Raw genomic sequence first — 13289 nt, 5'->3', positions numbered from 1 at the left:
GTGTATTTAACGCCAGTAAAGCAGACAGCCTGTAGTTGACAATGGACCAAAGGCAAGAGGCAGCTGAGGGAGTAAGGGAGCAAAAGATAAAAACGAGAGGGGGCTGTCCTTACTTGTTCCCCAGTGTGTGTTTGGAGCTAGTTCCAGGGGGAGGAGGCAGTGTGTGTGTGAGAGGGAACCAGAGACAGAGAGAGGCACACCGAGAGACAAAGTGAGGCAGCCAAACAGAGAGAGAGAGAGTCAGTAAGGGCAGCTCCACTCTTCTCCCCTGTCCAGTGCTCTAGTTCAGGGACCATGCTGCAGGGGTGTCATTTAGCCTGGCTCGGGGCTCTCTTCCTGGGGCTGGCCAGCACCTTGGCCGGGGCCTCTGGTTTCCAGCATCACAGCTACGAGGAGATGGTGCGTGCGATGTTTGCCGTGCAGAGCGAGTGTCCCTACATAAGCAGGATCTACAGCATCGGCCACAGCACTGAGGGACGCCACCTTTACGTCCTGGAGTTCAGTGACAACCCTGGGGTCCATGAAGCACGTGAGTATGTCTTTAGTGTCGGGTTAGGAGTGTGAGTAGAACTCTTATTGTTGTCATATATGGATATGTGTGTATGTGTGTGTGTGTGTGGGGGGGGGGTATTCATAGGTATATTGTTTGATTTATTCACAATCTTATTGCGGTACAGTGACGTTGTTTAACATGAGTGTCCCAGAATGGGCTCCAGGCTCTTCACCTCTTGTGGCATCCATCCATCCACTTATTGACTGTGCATGTGAAGAGCAGAGTGTTTCTAGGTAGTCAGAAGAGGAGAGAGAGAGCCTTGCAGGCAGGGGGAAGCTTTGTATATGGGGGTTGAGGGTTAACCTGGAGAGATGAAACGGTAATTCCATTTTTGTCTGTCTTTGTTTTAACATAGTATTTCATTCAGTGTCAGTCATCTGATTATGGCAACCAAATCAACCCAGTTTGAGTTGTAGCTTTTTCTTGGAAAACTGATGGATGTGTCCCCACCCCCCATACGAGAAAAACAACAGAGAAAGCTTTTTGTCAAAGTTTTTAGCACTTAAAATGGAAAGAGTCTCCCTGTGTTTCCGTGTTGAGTGGTTTCACAGTTATGTCTAACTGTCAGGGGGAAAAGGAAAGAGCCAACAGGAGAGAAGCTTGTTTGAAACATCTGCATTTCATTTCAAAACCCAGCTTCTGATTCTGTACGATCTGTTTGATTCATGTCGAACTATGTGAAACGGCCAGGAGAGGAGAATTTGGACTAATGTTTCTGTACAGATCTTGTTCTGTTAATCACTGAAACCTCTGCAAGTCTCAGCACAGCCACTAAATCAACATCATGGAATTTAGTTGAGCTCTTTAGATGTTCTGCATGCTTTAAATGACTGCTGATTGATGGTATTTTGTTTCTTTTTATGTGGAAACCAGTCACATTATAAACTGGATTAAGGTAGCTATACTCTCAGAACAACCCAAAGTATGGACAGCATATTCAGCATTCTTCAGCAAAAATATTTAAAAAGCATTCAAAAACTGATTGCAATTTATGATGCCTATAAAAAATATATAGCTAGATATATTATAGATAAATAGCTGAGAGCACGCCTCTGGGTATCATTTTTTGGCCAGGGCTGAGCTTGCATTTTTTCACCCCAAGTGGAGCCTTCCTTTAGTAGAATGGAAGGATGTGCGCGTGTTCCAGAGCCGAAGGTAAGAGAAGTCGAAAAACAGGAAGTGTGTGGATAGACAGGAGGAATTGCTGGGTGACCCTTGTCTTGGTTAATCCAATACAGGAAGTTTATTTTGCTGATTTGGTCACGCGTTGCTGAGTGTGGTCATTCTCAAGCCTAGCCCCTGGGAGGCTGACTTTTTATGCTGGATGTCAGTCCAGTTGTGGGCTTATTAAAGACTTAGGGTCTGTTTCCTGGGCAGGGTTAGGCTAGGTAGGACATATAGGCCGAGGTAGACACATTTTTTAAGAAAAACTATTGTCTTTAGAGGAAGGTTGGCTGCAGGAAAACTGTCATAAACTATCACTGGGTTGATCTCATTCTAGATAATGATCCTGAAAATAGCTGCCCATGCCCAGGGTGTCCATTAAATATAGTGATCGAAGATTTACTCCCTATTAGGGTCTGTAAGATTTTGTGCACTTCTGTGGTGGAGGTGGTGGTGAGGTCCCATAGGGTGTGCTGGTGGTCAGTCTGTGTTCAGCTGCCTGCAATTCAATAGCTATTTGTCAAGACAGTCTGTTTAGATAGGTGGCTAAGTCAATCAGTGAGGGATTCCCCAGGACAAGCAGATGAAATTAACCAAAATAATCTACTCAAATTACTGGCACCCTAATTACTTGTGTCTGGTTGTTAGTTGTGATTTGCTTTGTAAGTATTATCAGCACTCAGTGTCATTTATATAAATCTATTAGCCTTATCAGTTTTTGATTGTGCTACAGTTTTTTATTAATCGCTCTAATTTGGGGGTTACTTTTGATGCGACATTTCTTGAATTTTTTCCATTATTTATGCTACTGTGTGATGTTGCTTTCCACGTCACAAGAATGTCACTGTCCTGATGACACTATGCTATTCAGTGCATGTGACAAATAAAACACATTGACTTTGACTTGGCATGCATTTACCAGACTGCAAATTGTTTTCGATAAAAGTGTTTGCTTAACAGCATGTGTTTTGCAGCTCAGAAGGTCAGTTAGGACTGTAAGAAATGCTTGATCTCTCCACAACATTTCCACGCTGTCATTTTGTAGTACTGCTTGATGAGCCTCAGGGTGTGTGTGTGTGTGTGTGTGTGTGTGTGTGTGTGTGAGACAGAGTGTGTGTGTGTGTGTGTGTGTGAGAGAGTGTGTGTGTGTTCACCGTGTTTGCACAGGGGGGTCACTTGTTTTCAGTTTTGCCTGCTCTGCATTTTAAGCGGACATGACCCTCTCTGACCCCTCGTGACCCCTCTCCCTCTCTGATTGCTCGCCACCTGACTCATGTTTTTCCAGTGGAGCCGGAGTTCAAGTATGTTGGGAACATGCACGGGAATGAGGTGCTGGGCCGTGAGCTGCTCATCCAGCTGTCCCAGTTCCTGTGTGAGGAGTACCGGGCCGGGAACCACCGGATCATGAGGCTGATCCACGACACGCGGATCCACATCCTGCCCTCCATGAACCCAGACGGGTACGAGGTGGCAGCCAGGCAGGTATGCTGATGCTGAGCAGACTGCAGGGGCGGGCCTGTGGAGGGTGGGACATGCATGAGCACACACGTACACACGCACACAGAAACGCGCGTCCACACACACAAAGAAACACGTACGTACGCACATTGACCCACACAGAAACGGACACACGTTCAGAAACACTCACACAGACGCAGACACACAGACACAAACAGGTGTACAGAGCAGTTTGACTCCATGTCTATTATCATCTCTCATCTACCAAATCCCAAGAAGAATTCTTGGCACCCTCCAGAGGATAATTACATGAGCCAAAAACAACACAATATTCTACGACTAACACACTCGCATGGTTGCACACACACACACACACACACACACACACACACACACACACACACACACACACACACACACAGCATCTCTTTGAGACTAATTACAGTATATGTAGAGGGACACGTGGTGGCTGCTCTTCTCTTCTAAACAACACACACACACACACACGTACACACGCACACACACACACAGCAAAGTGGTGAACCTATACCACAAATTGGTGTAAAGCGTTAAAGTTTTGTCAACAGCCCTGGATAAACGACCAGAAAGTCAGCAAAACACTTTTCAAACACCCTGCAGCAACTTAAAGATCCCTCCAAATAGAAACACATGTATTGTAGAAGTCAATATTGAATTAGGTTCTAGCATTAGTATTGTTTAAAACACTAGCCTGTGCTGTCCCACTAGGGGTTAAGACATACTGTACAGTTCATAGCTGCAATAACTAGACACGTTGGTCTGCTTTTGGTCAACAGGGTCCTGAGTTCAACGGTTATCTGGTGGGGAGAGGGAACTCAAGGGATGTGGACCTGAACCGGAACTTTCCTGACCTGAACGCCCTCATGTACTACTACGAGAAGACCAACGGACGTAATCACCACCTGCCCCTGCCCGATAACTGGGAACAACATGTGGGTTAATACTGGGCTTCCAGACACTCAACCACACACACACACCTACACCCACTCACACTCCATCACACACACACACACACACACTCAGACACCCCCCCAGACAACCTCATATTATCCACAGATATCTGCTTACGTCTGAGGGAGACTGTGGGTTATGGCATGATGGGGGAGTGTGTGCAAGTGAGGGAGACAGTCGTTTGCTATGTGTTTTTCTACTGTTCTCAATAACAGACATGCTGACTGTCTGGGATACATTATAGTGCTGTCTTGGATTGTGTTGACGTACATAATGTATGACCTGGGTCAAGTTACCTGAGTGGTTGGTGATGGGGTGTATTTGGGAGGGCTACCTTCTCCCTAAATCCGGTTTTGGGCAGTTTAAGGCAGAATGATTGGATGATTGACCAAACATAAGCTTGTCACAGATAATTGATGACATAACATGGGTAAGCCTATGTATGTGTACTGTGTGTGTGTGTTTGTGTGTTTTATATGCCTACGTGCATGTGTGTGTGTGTTTGTCCACATGGCTTAATATGAGTGAGCTTGCACACGTGTGTGTTGCTGTGACTACGTGGGTGGTGAGGGCTATGCTTGTCTCCCAGTGTGGGGTTAAAGCTCTCCAAGCCAACTGTGTTGTTCTAACACCAGGTCAAACATGGGCCACAAGTCCCTCCAAATCCAGAACAGGCACAATACGATAGTTTACACAAGAGCTCAATGGCAGGAGCCACAGAGATTTAGGGATCCAGGTCCTGCTAGGGCCACCTGCATTGAAGCTATACTGTACACCCTCAAAAGTACACATCCCTTTTGTCAAGTACTTGCAGTATGGATTGAATTGTATGGTACACATGAAAGCCAACAGTAAAAACCTATGTTCTTTACACCTGTTAACAAGAGATAGGGTTCACAGGACAGAAAGCACACTTATAGGGACTTCCTTTTGGCCTCGGATGACGGACATGTGGCGATCACTGCTCTGCCAATAGTTTGTTGGCAGGGCAGAGGTGCTTTATATAGCAAAGGTCAGCTAACAGTAGTTATCTACACCGCGCACAATGATGGGATCTCCCCTGAGATCTGAAGGAAGTGAAGCGTGAAGAAGCCTTGGTCTTACCAGACTTCAGGGATTCACAGAGGAATGTTGTTGGATCTTATGAGAGCTTGGTGCCTCTTGGTCCTAATGCTTCTTAAGCTAACATAAGGCCAGTTTTGTCCCTGGAAAAATGGGCTTGGACACTGTCAGACATCCACTGCTGCACATTAGAGTGAATAACTAAATAAAAACAAAACATAAAATCGCTGCCTGCCACAATTACTCACACTCATGTTATAGGGCTGTTTTATGTATAATTGTTTGACACAGTTATATATGCTTCCTGGGCATCAATATATGGTTACATTTAAATGTTTCTTAGAAAAATGAGCAACTGCACTATGGACAGACAAGGGCTGCTGACATTCTTCGCATCCTTTTTTAGTCAAGGTTATTTTCAAACAGACTGTCTGTTCAAGAAATAGTTGTAGGCTACCACCCACAGACTGTGCGTGTTCCTGGGATAGTTTACAGTATTTACTCAGTGTCTCACAGGAAGGACACTGCATTGCTTTTGGGTCACGTAACAGTTGGTCTTAGCAAGAAGTGTCATTTCAAAAGCCTTAAATTCAAAAGGGATATCTATTTGTTGATGTGAAAGAAAAGGAAGTCACAACACTATGAAATATATTTGAATCATAATGGCGCCTGTTTGTTTTTGCGTATAGGCGTGCACAAGCATGTTCTCTGTAACGCTAATCCTGGTGACAGGATAGGCCAAAGGGGAGCCTGGTCGTATATTAAAATCCACAGATAATAAATATCAGCCAGCCTAAAAACAGACGTGGACTAGGTCAACATTTCAACCTGTGCCCCCAAATATAAAAACCTACTCTCCAGTTGGATTGGACTTGAACCAACAAAGCAAGACATACGTTTGTTATTCTTCCTGTGGGAGACCTGTCTCAGATCTCATTGGGGCTCAAGTTAGCAGAGCATTGCTAGTACACCAACCAAATGACGCCGGTAACACACAGGGGAGATAGTAGGTCTGTACTGATAAGACTGGAGTTGACTGTAGACGCTGGTCAAGACGTGGAATGGTCTGTGGAATACCCTTCCACCTCTAGCTGAAGCAGGTTTGCTTGTTGTTGAAGTAATCCATCATCACATTTCTTCCCTCACCCAGGTTGAGCCAGAGACCCTTGCAGTGATCAAATGGATGCAGAACTATAACTTTGTCCTGTCGGCTAACCTGCATGGGGGGGCCGTGGTAGCTAACTACCCCTTCGATAAGTCCCGGGACCCCCGAATCAGGGGCAGGACCACCTACTCTGCCTCCGCTGATGACAAGGTCTTCAAGAAGGTACAGTCAGAAAATGTGAAAGATTAGAAGCGACTGGATGCCAGGCCATTGTTATACGTGTGTACGTGTTCAAGCCTCAACTTCAAGTTTGCCATGTGTACAGTTACATTGGGATTTCTAGTCCTGCTCCTCCCAGCTGTTTCCTATTGGTCTATAAGTTCAAGATTCTAAAGTGTGTATGTGTGTGGGTATGTGTGTTTCTTTACAGTTGGCCAGGACCTACTCGTACGCCCACAGTTGGATGCACAAGGGCTGGAACTGCGGGGACTTCTTTGATGAGGGGATCACTAACGGGGCCAGCTGGTACTCCCTGTCTAAAGGTGAGCAGTTTCTTTGTGGAACACAGTCTCCAGGCCAGGGACAACACCAGCTCATATAAGAGACCGCCAAAACCACAAACTGTTCAGCCAAGACCATAGTTTTACCAACGGTTTTTAAAGTTGAGTTTGATTGGGGTGAGATAAGTTCTTGTTTCTTTTTGACTAACTTCCAGTGCCACTGAGTCGTGTAAAGAAGAAATTGTGTTTTATGTTTCTTGTGTTGAACTGGTTTGAAAACTTGTTATTTAGTCAAAGACTCATGTAGACTCTCATTGGGTAAAACAACCTTTTACTTGAGTACTATTCCTCATCTCGACTCTGACATTTCTGGCAAGACCCAGTATTCTTTTGGAAAATGTTTTGTTGACTTTACATTAAGTTGGCATGGTACTTACACAGCTGTTTACTCCAGCATTGGAATCGGACGATGTGAAAAACGCCCACAGCCTCATTTAACGGGCTTGTGTCATATTTACTCAAACAAATAATTTCTAGGCCACAGTTGAGCCATCTCAGCTAATATTACATGTTCTCTTGGTGTACCACGCTGAACACAACTGAGCAAATGTTCCAAACACAAACAATCCTCTATTTCATTATTCTAGTGTAGTTATGTCTGTCTTCATGAAACACTCCATATGATGAAAACATGTACGCAAGGAACAGCAGACAGTATGACAATGTGGTTCATTACTCGTCATCCCATAGGAAGCCTGTAATATATTATACATTTACAGTATATACAATTTACTTTGACTGACAGTGTTTGTTTTTTTCATGTGTAGGAGTACAGTCATAGATTCTCGTTGATCATGTATAGGAGGGGCAATGGAGCATGTTCGGACACAGAACTTTATTTTCACAAGTCTAGATGACAGATGTCATTTTCACACAACTACAAAATCTGTACAACAATTTAAGCAGAAAAGCATCATCATAATACAGCAGAAAAAAAGCATGGATCAGGTCCTGACCCCTGGTGAGACCAGACAGGTTTTCAACCACATGTGTCTGTCTGCAGGCATGCAGGACTTTAACTACCTATACACCAACTGCTTTGAGATCACTCTGGAGCTGAGCTGCGACAAGTTCCCCCCAGCCTCAGCCCTGTCCAGGGAGTGGCTGGGCAACAGAGAGGCCCTGGTCTCCTACCTGGAGCAGGTGAGAAGTCTCTAGGCTAGAGGCCCCTTCACATGCCAGGGATGTGGGTTAATAACCATCTGGCCGAGAGAGGACATGATAATACTGATAACGTTCTCTGGGAAGAGATCCGATGTTATGACTGTGAGAGGACCTTGGTGCGTTGGCAACATTCTCCTGTCCTGAGCTTGATGTTATGGTGCCGCACTGTCGAGATCCTGCTAGACAGGAAAGAGGCAGGTTTGCTACTTTGTCAACACATTGCCTAAACCATTCAAAGATTGCCATTGCTTGCTTTGTCTTTGATTCCTACACAACACATCATTCTAGTCAAGAACATTCCCAATAAGCCCAAACGATTCCCACACAAATGCCCTCTCCAAACACTTATACAAACACACACACACACAGAGAGAGATAAACACACACATTCCTGTAGGATTTGTGCCTTCAGTGACGGATCGTGTTCCTGAAACATAGTAGTAGCACCAGACTCAGAAGATACGTTATTTGACTCCAATTGTGCTGTTTGAATGAAGTACACATCATGTTTTCAACAAAGAACACTCAGTCCTTTAATCTGAACAACACATCCACAAGTCGTCATATAAAAGCTACTTGTGATGCCCAGTTACTACCAGATCAGTGTTGCCTGGTAACAACCCTGTACCCTAACCTTGACTTGTCCTTTACCTCACCTCCAGGTGCACCATGGGATCAAAGGCATGGTGTATGATGACAACAACAACCCCATCGCCAGCGCTGAGATCTCAGTAGCTGGCATCAACCACGATGTGTCCAGTGGTAATGAGAGGGGCCAGGGCTTGATGTCCCCAGATATTCCCATTGTCCAGTTACTTTCAATTTCATATTAGTTTGTTTCTGTGTCACCCGTTTCAAGTTCATCGGACATGTACGTTTCTTTGACACCTATTGGAGTTTTAGGGTTTTAAGGTAGCGGGAATGACGAGTTTATCAGGGCATATAAAACGCTTTGAGTTAGAGCTCTCTCTAGTGGTGAGTTACTTGAAGCCAGCTTTAATGGAGCCTTTCCTGACAGATCAGTAATAAAAGAAAAATGTAAGAAATACTAACATACAATCCAGTGCAACCGGGTTTTGGATGGTATGATAAGAAGGTAGGCAATATCTCCCCTCTATACTAATTTGCGTGTTGACATGACGTGATCTGTCGATGCTGTTTTGAAGGTGTGGATGGAGACTACTTCAGGCTTCTATTGCCAGGGACCTACACTGTCACAGCGAATGCAAATGGATACCTACCCTCAACCAGCACGGTCACAGTAGGCCCAGCCGAAGCAATCCAGGTACGTGGCTGCGTGTGTGTAAGTGTGCGTGTGCACATTCATGCTGAGTAATTCTTTCGATGAATATCTGCTTATATATTTCAATTGGTTTATATTTCCAGCTTCATTTTTACCTGAAAACGGCCCCGAAAGACAACAACCTGAACATCAAGAATAACCACGGCAAGAAAAACCTCTCTTCTCCTCCTAAGATCCCTGTGAATCTGGGCCCAAGATGAGACATGGACCTCAGAAGTACTACAACACAGTCACCCCACTAGCTAGAACCAAGACTAACAGGTGGGCCTGCACGCAGACTCCCACAAAAGCACATAGTACAGATAAACAGTGAACAACAACTTGTATGATATGATTACTTGTGTCTTTTATAACCTGGTTGTCTGTGTAGATACATAATAAGGGATTCAGTAATGACGTAGTTATTTTGTAAGCCTCATGTATTTATGTATTAGTATAATTTTACTGTACTGTATTCAATGATTTTAAGGTCAAGGAAAACTGAATTGCTAATGACAATAATTAATTATTGTCATTATACAAATAATTTGATGGGAAAAAAAGAATGACAATAAACTCTGTTCAGTATTTTTATTTATTTCATCCGGCATTTTATAAATGAATCATGGAATTGCACTTAGATATGCAACATAAAGATGCAACGTTTTGTATTTTACAACAAATCAATACTGTCACTAAGTTATTGATGTAATTGGTTTGAAAAAGATAAGCAAAAATAAAGGTTTCTATGATTTTTATTAAACATACATTTTTGAATTTCAGTTAGTTAGCAAAATGTAATCCTATCCGGTTATCCTTTATCACTTTTGTTATAGAGGCCAGGCCAAAGTCAGTGTAATCAACGGGCTTTTGTACCACAAGGTGTCACTACAGTACTGATAATTAACTGTCTTCCCTCGACCCTTCACGGAAAAGACTGAACTAGATGTGTCAGTGTTCAAGCCTTATCAGAAGACATTGAGAATGATTGCTCTAAAGGGTGTTCATTGAGTAAAATAAAAATGTCTAATCTTAAAATGTACAGATACTCCTGTGTCGGTTCATCCAGATTCATCCTTCTTAAATGTACAGTACCAGCCTGCACCTATGTTACAACGTCATCATTCATGTTTGTTACTCCATTTGAATGAACTTACAGCTACTCAAAACGGGTGCTGTTTCAATGACCCGTCATGTTTCCATCGCAAGTATCCATTAGAAATGTGGTCATGTTCCTTACAGATGGCCCATGTTCTATAAACAATTCCACCGGGCTATACATTGGGATGAAACATGGGCTCCAGTCTGTGCTTTTGAAAGAGAATTTTCCACTTGTTTTTTGACCACCAGCTTCCAAACACAGTTCAACAATAGCCCACTCTGACAAACAGGAATGAGGAAAAACGTACTTCAGTGGGCAGACTCAACTTGTGACTGTGAGGTACAACTTCACTGGAAGTATAGACAAAGATAGCGGCAGATTGTTTTCAGCCCCTATTTATGAATATAAGTCATTCAAAGTAGCTTGTTCGTAAATTACTGTATTTGATGACCAATAAACATCCATTACTTCCTACTCATACTGTAAATCTCCTCTGATAAGTCAACCACTGGCATCATGACACACAATGTATTCTTTTCAAACAGAGAGTGTAACCGCTGGCCAGACAAAATGAATGATGATAACAAAAGACCCACATGGCCTTTTCTCAGTGAATACACCACTGTATGATGACCACATTGTGACTGCTCTATAGTCTCTTCACTCTGGTGTTTTCTCAAAGATATTTGCAGTGAACGTGTGCATGTGCATGACAGCATGTGTGCACAGTAGGGTTTGTGTGTGCATGTGGGCGAGTGAACAATTGAAAACAAATGTGCGTGTGTGTGTGTGTTTGTCTGCCAGCTGGTTTGTGAGTGTGTGTTCAAATGACAGTCCCCAGACGCGTCAATGGGGCCCACACAGTGCCAGTTTGATGCCAGGCCTCCCCTGCAGAACGTATTCCACTCTGGTTGAGTCAGCATTTCCAGTAAACTACTACACAGGGCCACATAGCATCGATGGAGAGCAGTGCGAGTTCAAAAAATAAGGGTTTATGTGAGTCAAAAAGTAATGTGCAAGGACAATAAATATTATGGTATGATGTTAGGAATGTTTCATGACTTATTTGCCACAGTGATGTATAATGTAAATTAGAGCATTTTTTCTATATGTATATCATATTATGGACAACTGGTCAATTGTAATTACTGACACCATAAGGAGCTTCCCTGAACTTAAAGTAAAGTCAAGCTCCACTCTTCTCATTTTCTTTGACAACACTTTTCTAGGTAGACCTTCACTGACTTCCTCCAATTGTTTGTGGACAAAAGGAAACTATAATTACTGCAGACACAGCATATATCTGTACAGTTCACACCAACTCACACACAGTCTTTATCTCAAATATAGTCATTTTTACCGTCACATCAACTTTAGAGAATAGATCAAATTGTAAGCTTGTAATGTCTTTAAACCTAAATTAAAGCTGCAATCATGCAGAAATACCCCCCTGTGGAAGAGATTCTTTCAAATTGAGACAAAGGCAAGATACAGAGCCAGAAATATTTTCAGTCTGTCAGATAGAGAATATTCCATCTGCATGAACATTCCTTTTTTTGATGGTTAAGTAAGTAGAACTTTGAATGTGAGACTGCAGAAATCTGACTGAGTCTGACAGAACTGAACAATCGAGAGTTCATCAAACAGAAAACATATACGCCACTAAAGCAGCACTGGTGGGTTTTTTCCTCTATGCACGCAAACACACACACACAAGTATGATAGATGATCATCATGATTAGAAACAGATTGTTACAACAAGGTTCAAGCAAGTGCCGTAATTTCAGTTATTGCTGGATGCTAGTTTCAAACTGTTCAGACTCACTCATTTTGTATTTGGACCGAAAACAGGGTGGGGTGGACAGTCACAACATGTGCTGACCTGTGTCTGATGGGAGTGAACAATGTTGAAAGCAAAATGGGTGGATTGAAAGGAAATCTGCCCTTTGGCTATAATCAATTTGTCCAACAAAGATATCAACAGAGTATGAAACATTTATCTCAAATAACCCAGTTCCCAGCCTGAAATTACACATTTTAAATTATTCTAAACAATCAAATTAACTTGGAATTAAATAGACCAGGGCCTGGTTGCACTATGTGATACTGTCCATTATGCATGTTTTTAAGTTTGTATCTAGTTGTAACAAGGTTTCTAAACATGAGTGAGAACGGTGGAGGTAGAGTAGTGACCAGGGTTATTACAATAAACCCATCATGGTTTATTGGTACAATACCAAACGCTATTGTTGAATGTATCCACAAGCCAACACTTGTATTTTCATTCAGGCATTGTGAAGGCAACCCTGGGGTCCCGTTGGAAAAAAAAGGAGGCGGTGGTGTGTGTGTGTTGATGTCAGCATGGAGAGCACGGATGATCAACCCTGTGACTCAAACTTCTAGGATATGACAGCTGATTTCGAGAATGACACTGTAGTTACCAGCGTCCGTAGACAGTGTGAGCATAATGAAATACAAAGTAATTCAGTATATTTCTTTGTAGCTTGACAAAATGAATTTGCTTAATGTTAAAAGCGTCTGATGGAAATCTAAAGACATTAACACTAACCCCAAAACGGCCAAAGTTCTTGCTTCACTGGATTTTAACTGTACCGTGTAACGTACAATATACAGGACAATCACGTAGCCTACTACAGGTAAGATAATCCTGAATCGTGTTTGTTTGTTTTCATCAATGTTTAAACAACAAATATATTCGCTTGTAAAGTTACAACGCACCAAGTCGGCAACTATACGAAGAAACGTCACCCAACACGGCAACAGGCACTTTCTTTTGAATTGAGTTAACTGTCCAATTATTCCTGCAATGTTAAAAGTCTAAAACATAG

The 13289-nt window shown here is 42.9% G+C and overlaps 2 protein-coding genes across 2 annotated transcripts in view; both read left to right on the top strand.

The window, feature by feature from the left end:
* Nucleotides 1-153: 153 nt before the first annotated feature.
* cpn1 (carboxypeptidase N, polypeptide 1) lies at nt 154-10914 on the top strand. The gene is made up of 9 exons (XM_047033072.1): nt 154-529; nt 3003-3199; nt 3991-4146; nt 6378-6554; nt 6763-6874; nt 7896-8035; nt 8719-8818; nt 9223-9341; nt 9443-10914. The coding sequence occupies exons 1-9, from the start codon at nt 295-297 to the stop codon at nt 9557-9559; spliced, it is 1353 nt and encodes a 450-aa protein (XP_046889028.1). The 5' UTR covers nt 154-294; the 3' UTR covers nt 9560-10914.
* A 1873-nt stretch (nt 10915-12787) lies between these two features.
* The window catches only part of LOC124476039 (dynamin binding protein), a 41061-nt gene continuing 40559 nt past the window's right edge, over nt 12788-13289 (top strand). The window contains exon 1 of the mRNA XM_047033009.1: nt 12788-13097. The gene's annotated coding sequence lies outside the window, so the exon portion shown is untranslated. The remainder of the gene's footprint in view (nt 13098-13289) is intronic.

This window comes from Hypomesus transpacificus, chromosome 13 (genome assembly GCF_021917145.1).
Source record: "Hypomesus transpacificus isolate Combined female chromosome 13, fHypTra1, whole genome shotgun sequence".
Taxonomy (NCBI): Eukaryota; Metazoa; Chordata; class Actinopteri; order Osmeriformes; family Osmeridae; genus Hypomesus; species Hypomesus transpacificus.
Note: the sequence above shows the minus strand (reverse complement) of the source record. Positions and strands in the feature narration are given on the sequence as shown.